We start from the raw sequence: 18,463 nt of genomic DNA, 5'->3' as shown, positions 1-18,463 counted from the left end.
TCTCGTAACCTACCCAAAATTATTTATCAGCATTGTCCCCCTGTGCTCCTAGCAGTAAGGCTACTGTTTGAAGATAATTAATGGTTATAACTTGTGGACATGTAAAATACACCCAACAAAGCATAGACTAAAGGTAGGAAACCCTCATTAAAAATTAGATACTCACCACATTTATCATTTATTGTACTCCCTGTACCCCCTATTCATTGAGAATGGAAATGATTGCAAATAATATCTGACAGCCAAACATCTCATTTTGGCACTAGCACTAACTAATCAGATGCCTCTGTGTTACTTGCTTTGAAATACAAAATAAGAATCTTCTAAGGTATTAGTAGAAGGTGTTCAAGGCCAGGTTAGATGGGGCCTTGGGCAGCCTAATCTAGTGGGATGTGTCCCTGCCTGTTGCAGGGGGATTTGAACTAGATAATCTTTAAGGTCCCTTCCAACTCAAACTATTCTATGATTCTGTTAAGAGGAAAGAAATAAGGGTGCCAGTTTCCATTCTACAGACTTGAACGACTGATGATATTGGATCCCATAATAATGCATCGGTTTTTTCTTTAGCAGTACACAGTATTTATTTGCTGGAGGCTACTGTTTAATTTACATTTACATGTATCTCAAAGCTGTCATTAAAACACAATTTTTATACCACGCATACTATCCTATCCAAAATAACTATACATATGTAGTCTTGAACAGATAGGAATTTCCAAGGACCTTAGTGTATAACAGGCATTATTACATCATGAGTCTAAAATGCAGATATATCTGGGATGGACTGCTGTGCTCTATCTGGTACAGCAGTTCAGAGCAGCATTAATTCTTTATCCAGATTAATAGATCCAATTCTCAGTAACAGTACGGCCCCTTTATGCTGCTCTGCCAGTATAAAGTCATCTTAAAGGGGATAAAAGTACATAGAAGGAATGATTTCTGCACACATGGCTTCCCTCAGAGCACACAGTTAAGGAAGTAGGATAAATTAAAATATCCCAGAACAATCTCAACTCAGAGCAGAAACCAGGCAAGATCCCGCTGGCACCATCAAAATATGGGCGAAGTAAAATAAACCTCTGCTATCACTCCAAGTGAAAAAGAACTGTGAACTGGCCACTGGAGTTTACTGGTAATTTTGAGGATATTGGAGTGCAAGGTACAATTGCCCAAATGGAGACTGATCCAGACTGTCAGGACGGTCAGTTTTGCTCTTGCAAGAAGCACTCACAATTGTGATTTCTTGAATGACTTGCACCAAGACCAACCATATGCTCAAAGTTGCTACAAAACATTAACTTGAATATATCATCAAACTGAATAAGTGAGAGCTGGAAAAGACAGCATTTTGTCACTCACTTCTAGTAGAAGTCCACCTTCTTGTACAGCAGTCTTGTTAGATACGTTGTCTTCTTTGATCGTTTGGCCAACTTGCTTCTTAAAGTGCTTTTCTTGAATGGCTGTTGGAAAGAGTTATTACCAATTTAGAAATAATAATGATTAGGGCTGCCAGACTAAAATTCTTATTTAGGCATTTAATATGCACTGATTAATTGGGAGTTAAAAGTCTTTGGGAGTTAAAGTCTTTGTGGTCTGGATGTCAGTTACTGACAACTTTCTTTTGCTGTGAGTGAGATAGATACATGTTTGGCAATCCAGATGTTTTTTATGTGAAATATCTATCACATTTTTTATTGAACATATTTTTTACATTAGTGTGTTCTACATAAAGCAACAACCAAAACCCACAGGAAAGAAACAAAAGAAAGTTAGCAAGTTGTTTTGTTTATAAAAATATGTATTATGACAATATAAAGATATGCCTATATAGGCATTTCAGAAGACAAGGGACTGAAATAAGTTTCCTATTTTCAGCGCCAATCTTCTTGGCATCATATTATTTTCAGTCTGACTTTACCCTATTCACTGCTGTGAGCCTGAGCCTGAGTGTAAGATCCAAGGGAATGTTCTTAAACTGTTTCATTTTTAGACAGAGATTTAAAGTTTGTTTTTAGCATTACATTTACTACATGTAATTCAGGAAAATCTCTCCCTGTGGATTAAAATTGCATATATTTTTCATAATAATAATAATTAAAATCTTCATGGGACTCAAAACTGGCAAGTGGTCTTCCTGCACATGGGTTAGCATTGCTTAATCTGAAATATCTTCGAATACTCAAAATAAAGTTAACAAACTGGACAGGGTCAGATTTAGACTAGATATTAGGAAGAATTTCTTCACCATGAGAGTGGTGAGACACTGGCACAGGTTGTCCAGGGAAGTTGTGGATGTCCCATCCCTGGAGGTGTTAAAGGCCAGGTTGGATGGGGCCTTGAGCAGCCTGATCTAGTGGGACGTGTCCCTGCCCATGACAGCGGGGTTGGAACAAGATCTTTAAGGTCCCTTCAAACCCTAACTATTCTATGATTCTATATCAATATATCCCACAGAAAAATCCCTGAAATACAATTCCATTTCTGGAGACAATAAAAGAATTTCTGAGAAGGCAGACATCACTTGATAATTTGGCTTCTTCATCATCTAGGGAGTATGACAGGAACTTGTCTTTATCATTTGGTCATTGAAAATGAAGGAGTCGGCTTCAGCCCTATTGCCCCTTCCCAGAGACCGGTCATACAAACATCCCAGTAGCAAACAAAGGTTCAGTTTTCTGTTCTCCTTTCAACAGAGAGTGAGCGAGCAGAGCATACCAGTGAGATTAGCTGGGACATTCGATACACATCGTCCCTTCCAGCTAGAGGAAACCTGGAGCAGCCACAGCCAGAGATGGTTAATCCAAACAAAAGAAGGGTTAAGACGGAAATGAGTAGTTTATATGAAATCAGAATAAGGAGACAGCCAGCAAGCCTCTAATGTTTCCGAGCTTGTCGCTAAAAGTTATGACAATGGGATTAAATTTTTTAGGAAGACACCAAATTAAGAAAAATGTCTACATTTTAAAATGGCTTGAATAATATTTGTTGCAAATGACCAAGGATGAGATCAAAATGGAGTCACTTATTTTCCAAAGGGCAGTGCAAAAGCCCCTTTCCAATATGACAGCCTAGTGAGAGACTGTTGCAAGATACATCAGCGTTTTACAACAGATGATGGCAACGCAGAACCACACTGACTGAACATTTGTGATGTTTTTTAGCTTACTTTGTTTGCCGTCAGTGATAATGTCGGTCATTACCCCAAAGCGATCATCTCAAATATATAATTAGATGTAATAAATCCCTCCTCTGTGCATGGGAAAACACATCAGGAAAATCCCAAACTGCCTAAAACAGATCTCTACCCAAGTTTTCCAGCCAAAACAATTTTGTGATTTCAGACTTGTCAGCTAGACTGCTATGAACAGGACACACGGATTAGTCACTCAGCATATTTTTATTTTGGCATAACTTTAGAACTAATTAGGAAGAGGTTGCTTTACCCCGCCCCAACCAGCCAAGCCTTCTGCTATGCCTCTCCATAAGAACAGACATATGGACGCTCGTGACAATAATTTTTAAAAGTCCAGCCCCTATTCCAATGACCTCTCCTGGAGTTTCCTCCATCAGAAAAGATGGTTTTGTAATTACTGACACAGTGGTTTGCAGTCTTTGTGCAGGTTAAGGACAGACAGGGAGGGGTAAGAGGAAACGAAGGTTTATTTTTTTGATGTGTTTTTTCAGTGTTATGAAAATTCCACCAGTTCGAACTTCAGCATTAGTGGAAACTATTATTTTACCCAACTGAGAGGGCCAGAGCTCCCTGCTTGTTTGTTAGCCTTCAGGCTCACACAGACACAGCAGCAGAAGCACAAGAGATGTTTGTTCCACAGCTCATCTGGCTACTATAAATTCCATCTCCAAATGGAAAGTATTTTAATGTTATTTTGCCAGCTAGAGTTACCCGTACATTAGGCCACACACATCCGTTTCATAACATACCCTACTCACTGGCATGGACTGCAAGGAGACCTACTGCACCATCAAAGACAAATGATACCCTTCTTGCCAAGAAGCAAGAGCTCTTCAGGGACAGGGACATTTGTTCCTTGCACCTGAGGAAGCAGAGTCACTGCTCACTGCTCACTTTTGTTCTACCTGTCTGTATTGGAACTACTCAATTAATTCACCCAGGGCTTGGCTGATACTGCAGGGACAGCTCAGAAGAGATACTACTGATGGTGATAGCCTCTCAGCTGGAGAAAGCAGAGCAAGAAAGGCAGTTCCCCAAAACAGATGATGAGGAGGATAAGCCAGGTATGATGGGGTGAGGAGGAGAAACTTCAAGAAGTTATCTGACTAGCAAAAAAACAGAAAAGAAAACAGAGCAGCCTAATAATACTCTTGCCACCACCAAGAATCAAGTGGAAGAAGTGAAGGAAAGTAAGCATTGGTTGATGGGTGGCTTCATAGCAAAGACTCTGATGCCAAGGCAGCTGTGTTCAGGCTTAGACACTACATAAATGGTGGCCCTCTGGAGCAAAGGTGAAGCCTACGATGTTGAAAACAAATGAAAGGCTGGAGAATGCAGCAGTACTGTCTCTAGTAGGCAGGGAGGAGCAAACCTGGGAAACTTAAACAAATAGCAAAAGATGACTCAGTGACCTGAGGGGAAAACTTCTGGCTGCTGGAGTTCCCTTGTATCAAGAATAGGGCAAGAAAAAAACCTGATATTGCAGGCAGTCTGATGAATGCTACTGGCTTTAAAAAAAAAACCAACAAAACAATGGAAAGTTTTAGCTTTATGGAGCGTTGGATATCTTTCTAGGGGAGAGACAACTCTTTGGACTAGATTGTCAGCAATGCAGCACAGAGCATTCACCTATTAGGTTCAAAACTGGCAAACTGAAGAGATGGGAAACAAGAACAGCAGAGAGCTTTTTCTGAGCACAACTTATCTAGCCTGCACTTCCAGAACACAAAATAAAACAGAAGATGGAGCTGTTCTGCCAAAGAAGATGAATAAGCATATTGATACCATAGGGTGATAAACAGAAGATATGAAAGTATCAGGGCTGACAGTTTTGCAAGGTCATGTGATCTAAGGAGCATGGTGCAATGCCAGTCAACATTAAAAGGACAATCCTGTGGAAATATACAAGGTGGAGAAGAAGGGGGCTAGGAAGGGAGGAAAAAGGGAGAGAAAAGGAAGAAAAATGGCCAGTGTGATTTCCTGAAGGAAAGGTCATATATCTGAGAACACTGTTCCAGTTTCTGGTCTAAAAGAGGTGAAAAGAGTGGAAATCATGAAAAATAAAATAAAATAAAAAAAAGTAGAGTTAGAATTGTCAGATAATTAATGCAAGAAAAAAAGTCCAAAAAAAGGGATGATATGTTTGGCTGAATGGAGTATGGGACTGTCTCAGTGCTCTTCACAGCTGTGCTGCCTCTCTTCAGAACACTGTAAAAAACAGATCTCTTTTGAACCTTCAGTTCTGACACAAGCATCACTATCTGCATTTGCAGACGCTTTGGCTTGAAAATCAAATCTGGAATATTGTACAGAAGACAAAAGCTGCATAACTCTTTAAAGTCTATAGAAGAAGAATCATGAAACCAGCCGTTCCCTTTCCCCCCAAAATAACAGAACATTTATTCATTGCAGAATACTCTTTAGTTCAGAGGGATGGAAATTTCAGGACTCTCGTAAAACTGTACTTTTTAAACCTATAGTATTATACTCCCCAAAGTGTTTCTGTACCTCTTCACATTCAAGCACAACCTTCTTTCTGCAGAAAACAATCAGCAAAATTACCTGCTGAGCTAAGCTCTGTAATAAATTAATGCATGGTCAAACTGTGCCCCAGCCATCCCAGGGGCATTCCACTTCTCAGGCTACCTGCATCAAGCAACACCACAGGTGAGTGAAGGGATGCTGTTTCTTATCTGAACGCCTTGCCTGGATTCATTAGAGGTGTAAGAAGGGGACAGTACTGTCTTCTTCAGACTCAGCATGATGCAGGCATATCAGTTTCAAGCCTTTCTACGAGGAGCAGCTGTGAGACCGTTTCTCTTCAGTGGTGCTCGGGGGATAAATCATTTCTTAAAATGGGCAGATGAAAATACCCAAATCTAACTTGCAGGTTCTGAGATAATGCTTTATGAATATGACTCTTACTTTTGGTAGCTGTTAGTTGAAAGGAAGTGAAAACAGGGTCTTTCTTCCTGGATCTTCAAGCTGCAGGAAGAATCAGCTATTCGTGTTACCCTGAATGCTAAGAAAACAAAACAAAACAACTAGGAAACACTTAGTAGGAGCAATTCTGCTTAACTAACCTACAGTCGTGAACTGAAATGGTCTGTTTCCTCTTGCTGAGTTGCAGAGAACACCAAGTGACAATAAGGATAGCACGCATTAGATGCACGCTGAAATTAAACAATATACAACATGAAGAATAGTTATTATACATTGCCGAATAATATGAAAGGGGTGATCGTACTCTGAAATGCCACAACATACAAATTGCACAAATGCTTCAGAAAAGAAATCAGCACCAAAACGCACCCTCTGAATAAAAGATGTATGGTGCTCAGTACTGTTGTGGAGGCTACCAGAATGCCAGATGAAATTATGCTAGCAATAATGAAAAGTTTTTCTTCCCAACTTAGCGGTTTTCTCAGTCTGCTTCTTCTTAAGAGATGCTTTGAAATCTGACTGCCCTTTGAAGTTTCTCAAGTACAGCATGACATTTATTTAAGGTACAACCCGAACTGTTTGCTTTCCAGATCCTGTCCCCTTTCTTCCAGAACTATTTTTCCCCTTTCTCAGCGAGCCTTATCCATTTTCCCCCACGCGTGTGAGGGGCATCAAAGACATGCCACTGCCTTACAACCCTCCTCTCCCCATAGCCCTTGCATGGGCTGGTGAGGCCATCTCAGCCCCTCTGAGACCCCAGCCTGAGACCCCAGCCCACATCCCCCACCCTGTCCGGAGGAGACCTTTTGAAGTGTAGGTGAGGGGGAGGAGAAGTCCCTGCTGTGGAGGAGGCAGACTGCTGACTAACCCCATCCCCGCTGTCACGCAAACCTCACCGCCTGTCAATCTCCCAGCAGCTCTGACAGGGGCCTGGCGCCCGTTCAAACCCTTGCGTGCGAGCAGACGAGCCGCATTACCCTATGAAGTATTTCATAATAACAACAGCTGTTAAATATTGATGACTCCTGGCAAGCGCTGAATGCTTTTCGAGGAGGTTAAGCCTTCGTGTAATGGAACCTAATTCCTCATTATATACTGTATCACATATCTGGAAGTTGCCTAAAAAAAGCAAAGGGGCTTAAGAGTAAAGAATCAGAAAAATAACTCTCGTGCAGCGGGGAGAGGGATAAAACCTGCAGTGTGAAAGGTGAGGACTGTTTCCCCAAAGTCCAATCCTTTTGCAAACAGTAAAAAAATCCTGCCAGAGCAATCATGAAAATGGTTGGTTTCACTGTATTCCACTGGACGGGTTTGTATTTTTGGAAATCATTGCAAATGTGATAAACTTTCTGAAATGGCAATCCAGCAGCCACTGCTGCCTGTATGTAAGAGTACATATGGAAATTATCTCTACAGAGAAACATAGTAAAGAGGGAGTTTTCCTAGGAACATCAGCTCTAAGAAATCTGGCTCGTTAGAAGATTTTTGTGGTGATTAGACAAGATATTAAGGATGAGATCTCAGAGAGTGTTTCCAGCAGGCAATAAAGGGAGAAGAGTGAGCCTTGGGCAATCCTGCTGTGCTCTTCTCCAAAAATCCCTGCTTTTCCTCACACTGCCATCTAAAATTTGTCAGTCTGATCTTTTCCCTCTTGACTTGTTGAGCACGGTTGTATCAGGAAGGGAACTGGTTTAGGGTAGGAGTTCATGATCAACAGACCAAGCCTCTGGGACAAAGCTAGTGTGAGTCCAGCAAAAAGGCAGAATCAGAGTCAGGGGATGGGTGAAAAAGAAGAAACACAAACTGAGGGCTTCTTGTGGAGATGACCAAGTCAGTGTGGTTTCTTTTCTGGCATAGGAGAAAGGGGTCTATGTGCCTTTGGGGACTACAATTTAGATGAGAAGAGCTCAGAAGCTGAAAACATTATCTTCTTACGTTCTGTTGTGATGTGGTGCAAGGAGTTCTGCAAATCTTTAGGAAAGATTTTTCCCTGTGGGAACCACAGGCCTATTTATTGAGCTGGGATAATGAATGCCAAAAACTTGGAAAGTTGTAGGCTGGGAGGGACCTTTGAGGGTCATCTGCCTTACCCCATCCTGATCAAAATAGAGTCAACTTTAGTTAGGCAGGTTGCTCAGGGCTTTTGTTGAATATCCCCAGTAACACACATTTCACATTTCCTTCAGGGAAAATGTCATTGTTTTGTTACAAACAGGATTCATTTTGTAAGGTAAGAGCTGTTTGTGGGTTTAGGTGAATAAGCATTAGTATAAGTTCTCAATGGACATGATTTTTGGTCTGTAAAATGTGTAGAATAATTTTAAAAAGCCTCAGAATGGTTAAGTGGCTGTCACGAGAAGAGTGTATATATGGAAAATATGTGAATTAAGCTATTAGCTATTCTTATAATTTTTTTGGTGGTTTCTTCCATCTGTATTTCACACAAGTGTCTCACAAGAAACAACCTTATATGTCACGTTTTTATGCAGGCTGTGCCTCCACGCAAAACCAAATTGTGTGCTAATTATACAAGAAACAGACTGAAAAGAACTTGTCTAGAAAGCACATTTCCTCTCTGCAGCTTACTGTTGCAACCTTTCTTTCTTCATATGACTCAACAGATGATCTCCCCAACAGACAATCCCACATTACACATTGGCAAAGATGATATTTTAGAGATCTGTTTGTATCACTGTGAATAAATAGTTGAGTTATCTGTTGGTCTGGTAGACTATATAACCTATAAGACTGCCATAGACCTTAAGTCCTTCCAAATTATCCCAATACATAAGACTTATCCTAAATAATTGTTTTCTGTTTCATCTTTATAATTCCATTGATTACCCAGTATTTTAAATATGATGATTTGATGATGTGAACTTATTGATTTATAGGTTTAGTCTTGGGGCCTTAATTTTATCTCTGTATTATCCCATTCTTAGTTTAATCAAGCTGTAATACCTTATCTTGTCTAAGTGTGTATTTTCTTGTACATTCTTTTGAATAAATCCATAAAACGTAAATACAAGCAGGTTATTCTATCAAACTACAAAACGGATTGCAAGCCTGAATGATTGGCAACCTGGAATAAGAAATCTGCAAACAACTTGGTCCACTTTCAAATCAATACCCGCAAATCCCTCATAAAAATTAAAACAATTCCAATAAATTCCTTACCCTTTAAGTTATGAGTCTGTAAATTACATGTCCATTAATCAGAATTGAGTCATACAGCATAAATTTAATGTAGAAAAACTCAATATTCTATAATTAGAAAATTTGCTTAATTTTTGTTAGTTCCAGAGTTAAGAACCTCAGAATGTACAATGAATGTAGTTTAATGTTTGTCTTACTCTAGTTTCTGTTTTCATCTGCACCACACTCTGAAACACTGCATGTTAGGTCTTTGTAGAGGGATTCAAACTTCACCAAACTAATCCACATTAGCCTGGTGTGTACTGCAGTGTGTTCCAACACGCCACATCCCAATTGCTTGAGTCCGATCTCAGCAAATCCCACCAATCATTATATAAGTTCATGTGCAGAGGAATAGCACATCAGGACACAATGACTCTAGGATTTATGGAGCAGATAGCCTCTCAAAACAGCTTGCACAGTTTCCCAGTTCTTTGAGGTGTTCTTCATAGTGGCTTGTTGGCTGAAAAGCCATTCATTTTTAACCTGGTCCGGGTATTTTAAAAAACCTCTGCAGGGAAATATACAATTTAGGTTCTCTGTATCCTCTGAATTCCCAGCACTTTGTCTCTCTACACTGCAAGAATGTGATTCTTTTTGATACAGCTCATATTATTTCCTTGTCATGAGGCCATTTTTTCACTGATTTGATTCTCCCAATGAAAATAATGCAACAATGGACATGGGTCCACAGCAGAGACAGCTGTCCTTTGAGGGCAGACTGAAATGGCTGCGTTTACTGAGGAGAGAAGGATGAGGGGAGATGCAACAGAGGTTTAAAGAATTATGAAGGCAATGGATAGACTGAATATAGAACTACTGTTCACCCAACCCCATAATGTGAGGACTGTGAAGTGCTCAGTGACATCAGTACAAGATTGCTTTAAAGCAGATAAAAGACAGCAATTTTGTAGATAAGAATACCAGCCTAGATGGGCCACTGGTGTGACACAGTAGTGCATTTCTTATGTTGTTATATTCTCACTGCAATGCCACGTCCTTGTCCACGAAATTTGTTGCAGAGAGAAAATAAACAACAGATGAACAAGAGTAGCATCTGTGACGCAAAACAAACTATATCACAGAAGCAACAATAAGAAAAATCAGAACCTTATGAGAAAGCCTCTATGTGACTAAATTTAAGCATATGATGAAAGACCAGCTTGTGACTAATCATTGCATCCAAACAAAAAAAATCTTTTATGATAAACAGCCTATTGAAATAAACTTGAGTCTGAATTATTTTTCAGAAGCATAAGTAATGAGACAAAAATCCATTTTTACTGAAATGACAGCAAAGAGAAAATTATATGTTCGTAAGTGTGCAACTACAGTCTACTGGAATTTTCTTCGCTTTAGAAAAGAATACTGTAAGAATTGCATCTTACGGAAGAAATGCAATGAAGTTCTGACAATGAATTTATCTTGAGAATATCACAACATTTCTAGTCTTTACTGACTGCAGAAGATGTGCCCCATTTTACTGTCTTCAATTTAGATCTACAGTTTGGAACACTTAGTAAATCAATCCCTGAAGAATAAAATCAAATCAAAGACCCAGCATGAAAATAAATGCAACTAGGAAAGTGTATGAGAAAGCATCTCTCTCCCTTCCTGATTAAATCAAACTGACAATGACTGACGTACATGAGATTTACATGATCTTTGCTAGCCTTTTTTGATTTGGTAATCTCTTTTCCAGGTCTATGTTTCAACTAGACTATCTCCAGATCTTCTAGTCCTCAATTTCTATTGTTTTTATAACATTCTTGTCCCTTTATAATTTCATTTTCCCCCTCTCTGCATGGAAAGGCACAAGCTAAATTCATACCTGCTAGCTCCCAGAGGGAATTTAAGTCAGTATCTCTTAAAAGTGTGTTGAAAGAGCATATGTCAGTAGGCCAGTATATCACCCAAGGGACTGTTTAAAAATAGCCAAAGCACACGATCTAGAGAGAATAAAGGAAAGCTTTAAGATGAAATAAACATTGCATCTAAAATATTCACACTGGGGCCTTAGTGCACAGGATGTGCATATGCTACCCAGAAAACCAAATCTGGCTTCGTCAGTTTCAGAGTCAGAAATATCCTAAGAGCAATTCCTCAATATCTGCTATATATAGCAGTCATATTGTATTTGATATTAAAGGCAAAGACACAGCCACATTTGCTTTCCAGTGTACTTCAAATAAGCAAACACAGTTGACAGCAGAAATGGAGAAACTCTACCTCAGATGGATACCACAGCACACTGTTGCGCAAGAATTGATGCACACACACATACATACACCACAGAACAGAGCACTCCCCTTCTAAGGCAGAGCTGCTCTGCTTTGGTCTTCTCCGCTATATGTGGAGACTGCCATGATAAGCTGACTGTATGAAGAACTGCCTTAAGAGATTAAATGAACCAAATGAGCTGTGGGAAATAGAAGCCTGAGTGGAAGGCTTTGTGCTTTGGCTTTTCTATGTCAGGAGGTAAAAGAATGTGCTGAGACAAGATATAGGCAAATGAAACATCGGGAACAGTATCTGAAAGTTAAAAATATTCTCTCAGAATCAATTTTCAGGATAATTTTAAAACACTGAGCTATATCCCAGAACTTTTTGGAATGCTGAAGAAAACCAGTGACATGAAAATCTTGCCCAGAAGCTCAGAATGATGAACCAACCAACAAAAGAAGTCAAAAGCTGAACTGCTAGAATCCTAAGTTGATAATGTTACAGTCCTTGAATATGGTTAATGTAGTTTTATACACATTAATATTTTAATTTTATGCATTTAAGGACTAGTCCTGAAAAGCTATCCAGACAGATAGACCTTGCTCTCAACTGAAATCCCTTGTAAGTCAGAGGACCTGCAGAGAAGACATGATGGTTTGTCCGAAAATACATTGCTTTGCAGAACAGGAACCTTCTGCAGAAACAGAAAACGCATGCACATGATTTGTTCAATTAGTACTAGAACCTTCATTTCTTACTTCCTCACAAACTTTTTGCTTTGCTTTTTTTTCACAGGCAGGTTCTGTGCGCTGAAAAAGATGCCAAGAAGATCCTAAAAAGCCTAAGCAGGCCAGCAATGATCTTACACGTTCTCCCCCCTCAGTGCTAGAGAAATGAAGTTTTCAGAAAAATGCCATAGTCCCTGCGTCAGCGACCAGAATTAGAACCTTCACTTTTTCTAAGCATAATAAAAAATATGGCCTTTCAAAAAGGCAGGAAAGGTAATATTTGAAAGCTTTAAAAGTCTAAACTGTGGCCCTGCTTTGATTTGCTTTTTAAAAACTGAAACTACTTTGATATAGAGATAAAATTAAAAGCCACAGAGCTCTTATGAGACTTGTCCCATGCAATGACAAGAAATAACCAAACAATGATTCATATTTCAGAAACGAAGTTCTAACTAATAAAATATAACCTTTTCTCCAATTTAAACTCTTCTGCATAAGTGTCATTGACTTGAACAGGCAAGTCTGACTCCTATGAAGGCGCCTGCTACCTTGACTCATAGCAAACTGCAAAAGAAATAACGAGTATTCCTTATGGGATGAGGACAAAGAACTTGGCTCCCATTCATGAAACAGAAAGGATTGCTACCTCAACTTTTAAAGTAATTATAGTTAATTATAGCTTTCACTGAATTATCAATGCTAGGTGAATAGCATGTATAAAAACAATTATGATACATAGATTACTTGTAGTGGCTCTTATTCTGTCAAGGTCTCGATGAAAACTGGTGATTTTTTACCTACTCGTTCATCAGATCTGTTTTACACTCACTAAGTGACATAAACATCAGTTTATATTGGTTTTTCATCATGTATAATATGATCTTTATTGGATAAACACTGTGACTTGCTGCCAGGGTCAGTCTAATAACTATTGAAACAAAACTCATTAGTGCTATGCTAAAGAAAATATGAATAGGTTTAAGGCAGAAAATTAACACTGCAAATTACAGAAAGAAAGAGCAGAGATGCTTTTGCACATGCTCAAAAAATGAGAAAGTTAACTAGAGAAAATGTATACTCTAGACCCTACTTTGTTTTATGCTGAGTATTTCTCAGAGGAATCATGAAAGGCTTAGTTTATGAACACTGCATTCAAAAGAGGAACATTTTTTCTCCTGCCGGGGCAGATTCACAGGGAGGAGGCTCATTTCTGCCTTGCTGGTCTGGCAGGCAGCAGAGCTCTATTCCTCTGATCAAGAGATCACTTTCATAACCACTTTTCTGAGGTCACAAATGAGTCTACTGCAGTCACGCAACCCCTGCCTACCAGAGCTTACTATAACAATACAGGTTCGCGGAAACCTTTTAAAGAGGCAGCCCATCCTTTCGACCCACGCAGATATAAGGCACAGGCATGTTATCGTATAGGTTTTCCCCCGATATGTCACAGAACTATTTTACTTCAGTTTAAGCAGGGAAGAAAGATATAGCTTGGAGTTTTATCTGAATGGAATCATGTTGCCTGAGTAGAATTAAATAAAAGTTTAAGATAAATAGTTTTTAAACAATACTGGCACCTCTTTCAAATATTTATTCAGCCCATTCCTTTTTATTATCCTAAAGGTTCATATTTGACAACCATGTACTACTGTGAATTATGCTAATTAAGATATTTGAAAGTCATGATAAACAGTCAAACAAACATTTGCTTCAATAAAACAACAGATATGACTCCCCTGAATTAAACACTGCCCTGCTGCAGTATTAGAGACATCAGCCATACGGAAATGGTAAATCAGGAAGGGGCTTATTGTCAAAAATGTGTTCTGAAGAAACATTATGAAAATACCATGAGTACTAGTCAGAGCTTGTTGTTAGGACAGGAAAGCCTATTTTATATTTTAGCTCACAGTGTCCTACAAATGACCAAGACACTAATCTGTTGTAAGGACGTGCTTTGTAGATGGTAGCTGGAATGGCCTTTGGGTGATGGAAGGCAGGTGGGAATATAAAGAAAAACATTAAAAATGTTTTTCTGCTTACGGTATGTCAACTCTACCCAGTCAAGGGGGAGCGGACTGGCCTATTTTACAAGCAGTTAGCGCTATGAAAGCAGCCGTTGTTGTTCCATCATGAATTATTTGCACTAATTACCTGAAATAAAGTTTTCAAAAGCTGTTAAATTACTTTCGAGCCTACAATTTAAAGAATTAAATTGGATGTATTGCTCATTGACATTTTATGAGGATTAGCATACAGACACATTTCATTTAAAGGCAGCGCAAACAGGCTTGCCCAAACCAGCTTTATAATCCAGCTTAACTAAGTAACAATAGCAATGAGAGCACAGCATTCATTGAGGACTCACAGTGTGGGCCAAGATGACTCGTTCACATACTGTCTTGCAAGTTCATTGCTATTAATAGTCAAGTTAGCCAAAGGAAAGCTCAGCCAGGTGTTCCCACACCTGCTACAGACATGTAGCTTTGGGGACCCTGGAGATACACTCACAGCTTGTGAAGTGCCCTTGGCTTCATCCAAAGTGCTATTCAGAATTGACCTTGATGTGTATCTTCACACAGCTCAAGCAGTGGGAGAGGTCCCCTCCCATCTGCACTCCATTTTGCCATTTACACAAAAGATGACCTCCCAATCTTGCTTTGATATGAAACCAATGGCACCCCAAAATCAGCCTCATTTCTGCCCCAGGTCTTGCCTGTATTTATGGTGGGAAATTAGGTTGGAAAATGGTTGGGATTTTGTGAGGTTACTGCTGCTGGACCTCACGGTCTAAGCCTGGCAAACTCACATCCTGGATGTGAAGCGAGGGCAGAGAGGCAGGCTCAACCTCAGATGCTGAGCATCACCACATTTTCTGAGCTCAGTCAAAGTGCTGGTGGAGGTGATGTGACAGAGACATTTGTGTATAAAGGGAGGGTGCTTACAGCCTCCAGAGTGACCTCAAGGGTAACAGTACCAATGCAGACCAGTCCTCAGGCATTTCTGGAGACAGGCCATAGTTTCAGAGATTTGAGAAACTTATGAAGATGTTGCCCTGAGTCTTATGTTACTGATTTGTACCCATTTACTTACCACTGCAACAACTTCCTGTGGAAATGAAAAATATACAAAGTCAACTCTTGCCTAAACAAAGAGATGTGACTTTGTCCTTCTTTATGAACTTTGGCTAAAACACAAGAAGTTAATCTAAACTGAAAGAGCATTGTATACTAATGCAAGTATTTAATTAGCACAGCAATTTTTCCTTTCTATTTATGGAAAGGGATACACGAGAATACTGTTGTGCTATTTTACCTTTACAAACAAATTATACTGGTTTTCTGGAGGCAGTTGGTGAAGAAATCATTGCTAACAGCAGGAATGAGTTTACATAGGGGTATTTCAGGGTAAACAGCTGCTCAAATACTTGCTGTTCAGCTCTGTTCTGTACGACAGTCTGGACACAGAGCTGGTACCTAACAAGCCTTACCTTACTGAGAGTCATTTTTTATATTCCTCATTATATGAAAATAAAATATTTGTAATCTTTTTTCAAGAACATCACCTCTTCTACTCAAAGACAGTGTGGTCAATGGCTCCATTATCTAAGGAGATGCAAGAAGGTGTCTAATACATGTGCCTAAGTGCCACTGGACCTGCAATTCTAGAGAAAAATGGATCAATAATTTAGTATAGTGAAATCAGGATAAAAAATGACCTCTAATATGCTGATTTCCAAATAATTACTACAAGCTTTCCTCATGTCCTCCACAGCTCCAAAAACTTGCACCTAGCAGTCAGAGATCTGTACACCGCCTATATACATAAGAGAACGCACAGACAGTGCTTTGGATTAGCTGCAACTCTGCCTTTACACTATTTTTCAGTCCTTTTATGAAGTTTATTTAATTTGGAAAATTAGCTAGAGAAATGTAATCCAGCTCACTTGTACTCCAACTAATAATACAAAATAAAACTATTTCAGATTAGTGTAATATAAATGGTTATTTAATAAATAAATTTACTTTAAATAGCTATTAAGAGGTTTTCTTTCATTAGAAATAAGCTTAAGTCCTGTGAGAAATTACAGTAATTACAATCAAGCTTTAAGGACTTCTGAGTAACTCAGTTACAAAAATTATTGCAAGAATGCTCAAAAAAACAGCTGCTACCCTCACTCTCTTCCTCCTGCCCCAACATACTGTACATAGTGGATGCTCAGCTACCTTTCTACCATGGCCCAGTGCTTTCCGGCCAGGTTTTGTCTAGAAGTGGAGGGGAAAAATGTTCTGTTACTGCAACATAAACTGGGCTGTGGTGAATGGAGTTAAATCCAGTTTGTGGCTGGTCACAAGTGGTGTTACCCAGGTCTCAGTATTGGGGCCAGTTCTGTTTAATACTTTTATCAATGATCTGGATGAGCGGATCAAGTACACCCTCAGTAAGCTTGCAGATGACACCAAGTTGGGCAGCAGTGTTGATCATCTTGAGGGTAGGAAGGCTCTACAGAGGGATCTGGACAGGCTAGATCGTGGGCAGTGGCCAGTTGTACAAGATTCAACAAGGTCAAGTGCTGGGTCCTGCTGTTGGACCACAACACTCTGTAACACTACAGGCTTGGGTAAGAGTGGCTAGAAAGCTGCCTGGTGGAAAGGGATCTGGGGCTGCTGGTCACAGCCAGCTGAACATGAGGCAGCAGGGTGCCCAGGTGGCCAAGAAGGCCAGCAGTATTCTGGCCTGTATCAGAAATGGTGTGGCCAGCAGGATTAGGGAAGTGATCCATCCCCTGTACTTGGCACTGGTGAGGCTGCACCTTGAATACTGTGTTCAGGTTTGGGCCCCTCACTACAAGAAAGACATTGAGGTGCTGGGGTGTGTGCAAAGAAAGACCAATCTGGTGAAGGGTCTGGAGCACAAGTCTTATGAGGAGCAGCTGAGGGAACTGGGGCTGTTTAGTCTGGAGAAAAAGGAGAAAGACCCTAATGCTCTACAACTACCTGAAAGGAAGTTGTAGGTGTTGGTCTCTTCTCCCAAGTAACAAGTGATAGGACAAGAGGAAACGGTCTCAAGTTGTTGGTCTCTAAACCAAGGGAGGTTTAGATTGTATATTAGGAAAAATTTCTTCACTGAAAGGTTTGTCAAGTATTGAAACTAGTTGCACAAGAAAGTTGTTGAGTCACCATCCCTGGAGATACTGAAAAGACATATAGATGTGGTGCTTAGGAACGTGATTTAGTGATGGACTTGGCAGAGTTAAGTTAATGGTTGGACCTGATGATTTTAAAAGTCTTTTCCAACTGAAACAATTCTATGATTCTAAGTTTTACCTTGGGCAGGGCTGCTGAATGATACCTGGCAATATCCAAGTAGAAGGCAGATTAAAGAGGACAGCAAATAGTTCAGCTGCAGAAATTAGTTTAAAGCAAGTTGTTGTGACTGAGCCTTCCACATGTAGTGGTCCATACATCCTGTCCTAGCAGGGCATAGCCTTTGCCTGATGTGCAGGATGACAAAAGGAGCTGCAGTGTTTAACCATACTGCCCTTTAGCCAAGGCAATGCAGATGGGACAGGCAGCAAATGGGGCAGTTGCAACAAACATTCTTATGCCTGATATATTTTTCCACTGCCCAGATGTTCCCCAGTTGACACAAGCTGTGAGGTACTGGATGCACCAGTTCTGGAGGGTGTTCGGACCCCTGGGAAGTGCTAATGAGGCCCAGGCCTGCCCAGCATCAAAAAGGCACAAAGGTATTTTGAAGCTCTGATCATCTCTTCTCCTATTTGTTCCCTGTGCTGAGTTCAGCTGTGGTGCAGGAATTCAGCTGTGGTGCAAGACTCATTTTGTACATGAGCCCAACGAGCTAAAATACCATCTGAGACCAACATGTAGTTAATTGCTCTGAGAACAAAACTTTGAATTTCCTGACCTATTCAAAGTTTCAATTTCCCATTAACTCCACACTCCCATCCTAACAGATGGTATACATAGAACTTTTTCAAAACTCCCTGCACTGGACAATATATAAAAAGAACAAGACAAGCTGAACTGCACACCTGTGGAAACCTGCTCTTTAAACGCAGAATTGTAAAATTCTAAATAAATTCATTAATGTGCCCAAGTGCCCTCCCACCTCCACACAGATAATTCTGGCTGAAATTCTTATGCCAAAGCTATCCCTG

General features: G+C 39.9%; 1 protein-coding gene across 1 annotated transcript in view; it reads right to left on the bottom strand.

Annotated features, from left to right (window-relative positions):
* AHRR (aryl hydrocarbon receptor repressor) overlaps window positions 1-18,463 on the bottom strand; it is a 91,875-nt gene that overhangs the window by 34,022 nt on the left and 39,390 nt on the right. The window contains exon 4 of the mRNA XM_054060601.1: window positions 1,360-1,460. Within this exon, the coding sequence (XP_053916576.1) occupies window positions 1,360-1,460 (101 nt within the window). The remainder of the gene's footprint in view (window positions 1-1,359; window positions 1,461-18,463) is intronic.

The sequence above is a fragment of the Cuculus canorus genome, chromosome 2 (assembly GCF_017976375.1).
Source record: "Cuculus canorus isolate bCucCan1 chromosome 2, bCucCan1.pri, whole genome shotgun sequence".
NCBI classification, from domain to species: domain Eukaryota; kingdom Metazoa; phylum Chordata; class Aves; order Cuculiformes; family Cuculidae; genus Cuculus; species Cuculus canorus.
The sequence above is the reverse complement of the archived record's forward strand: the minus strand, read 5'-3'. Positions and strand labels throughout refer to the sequence as shown.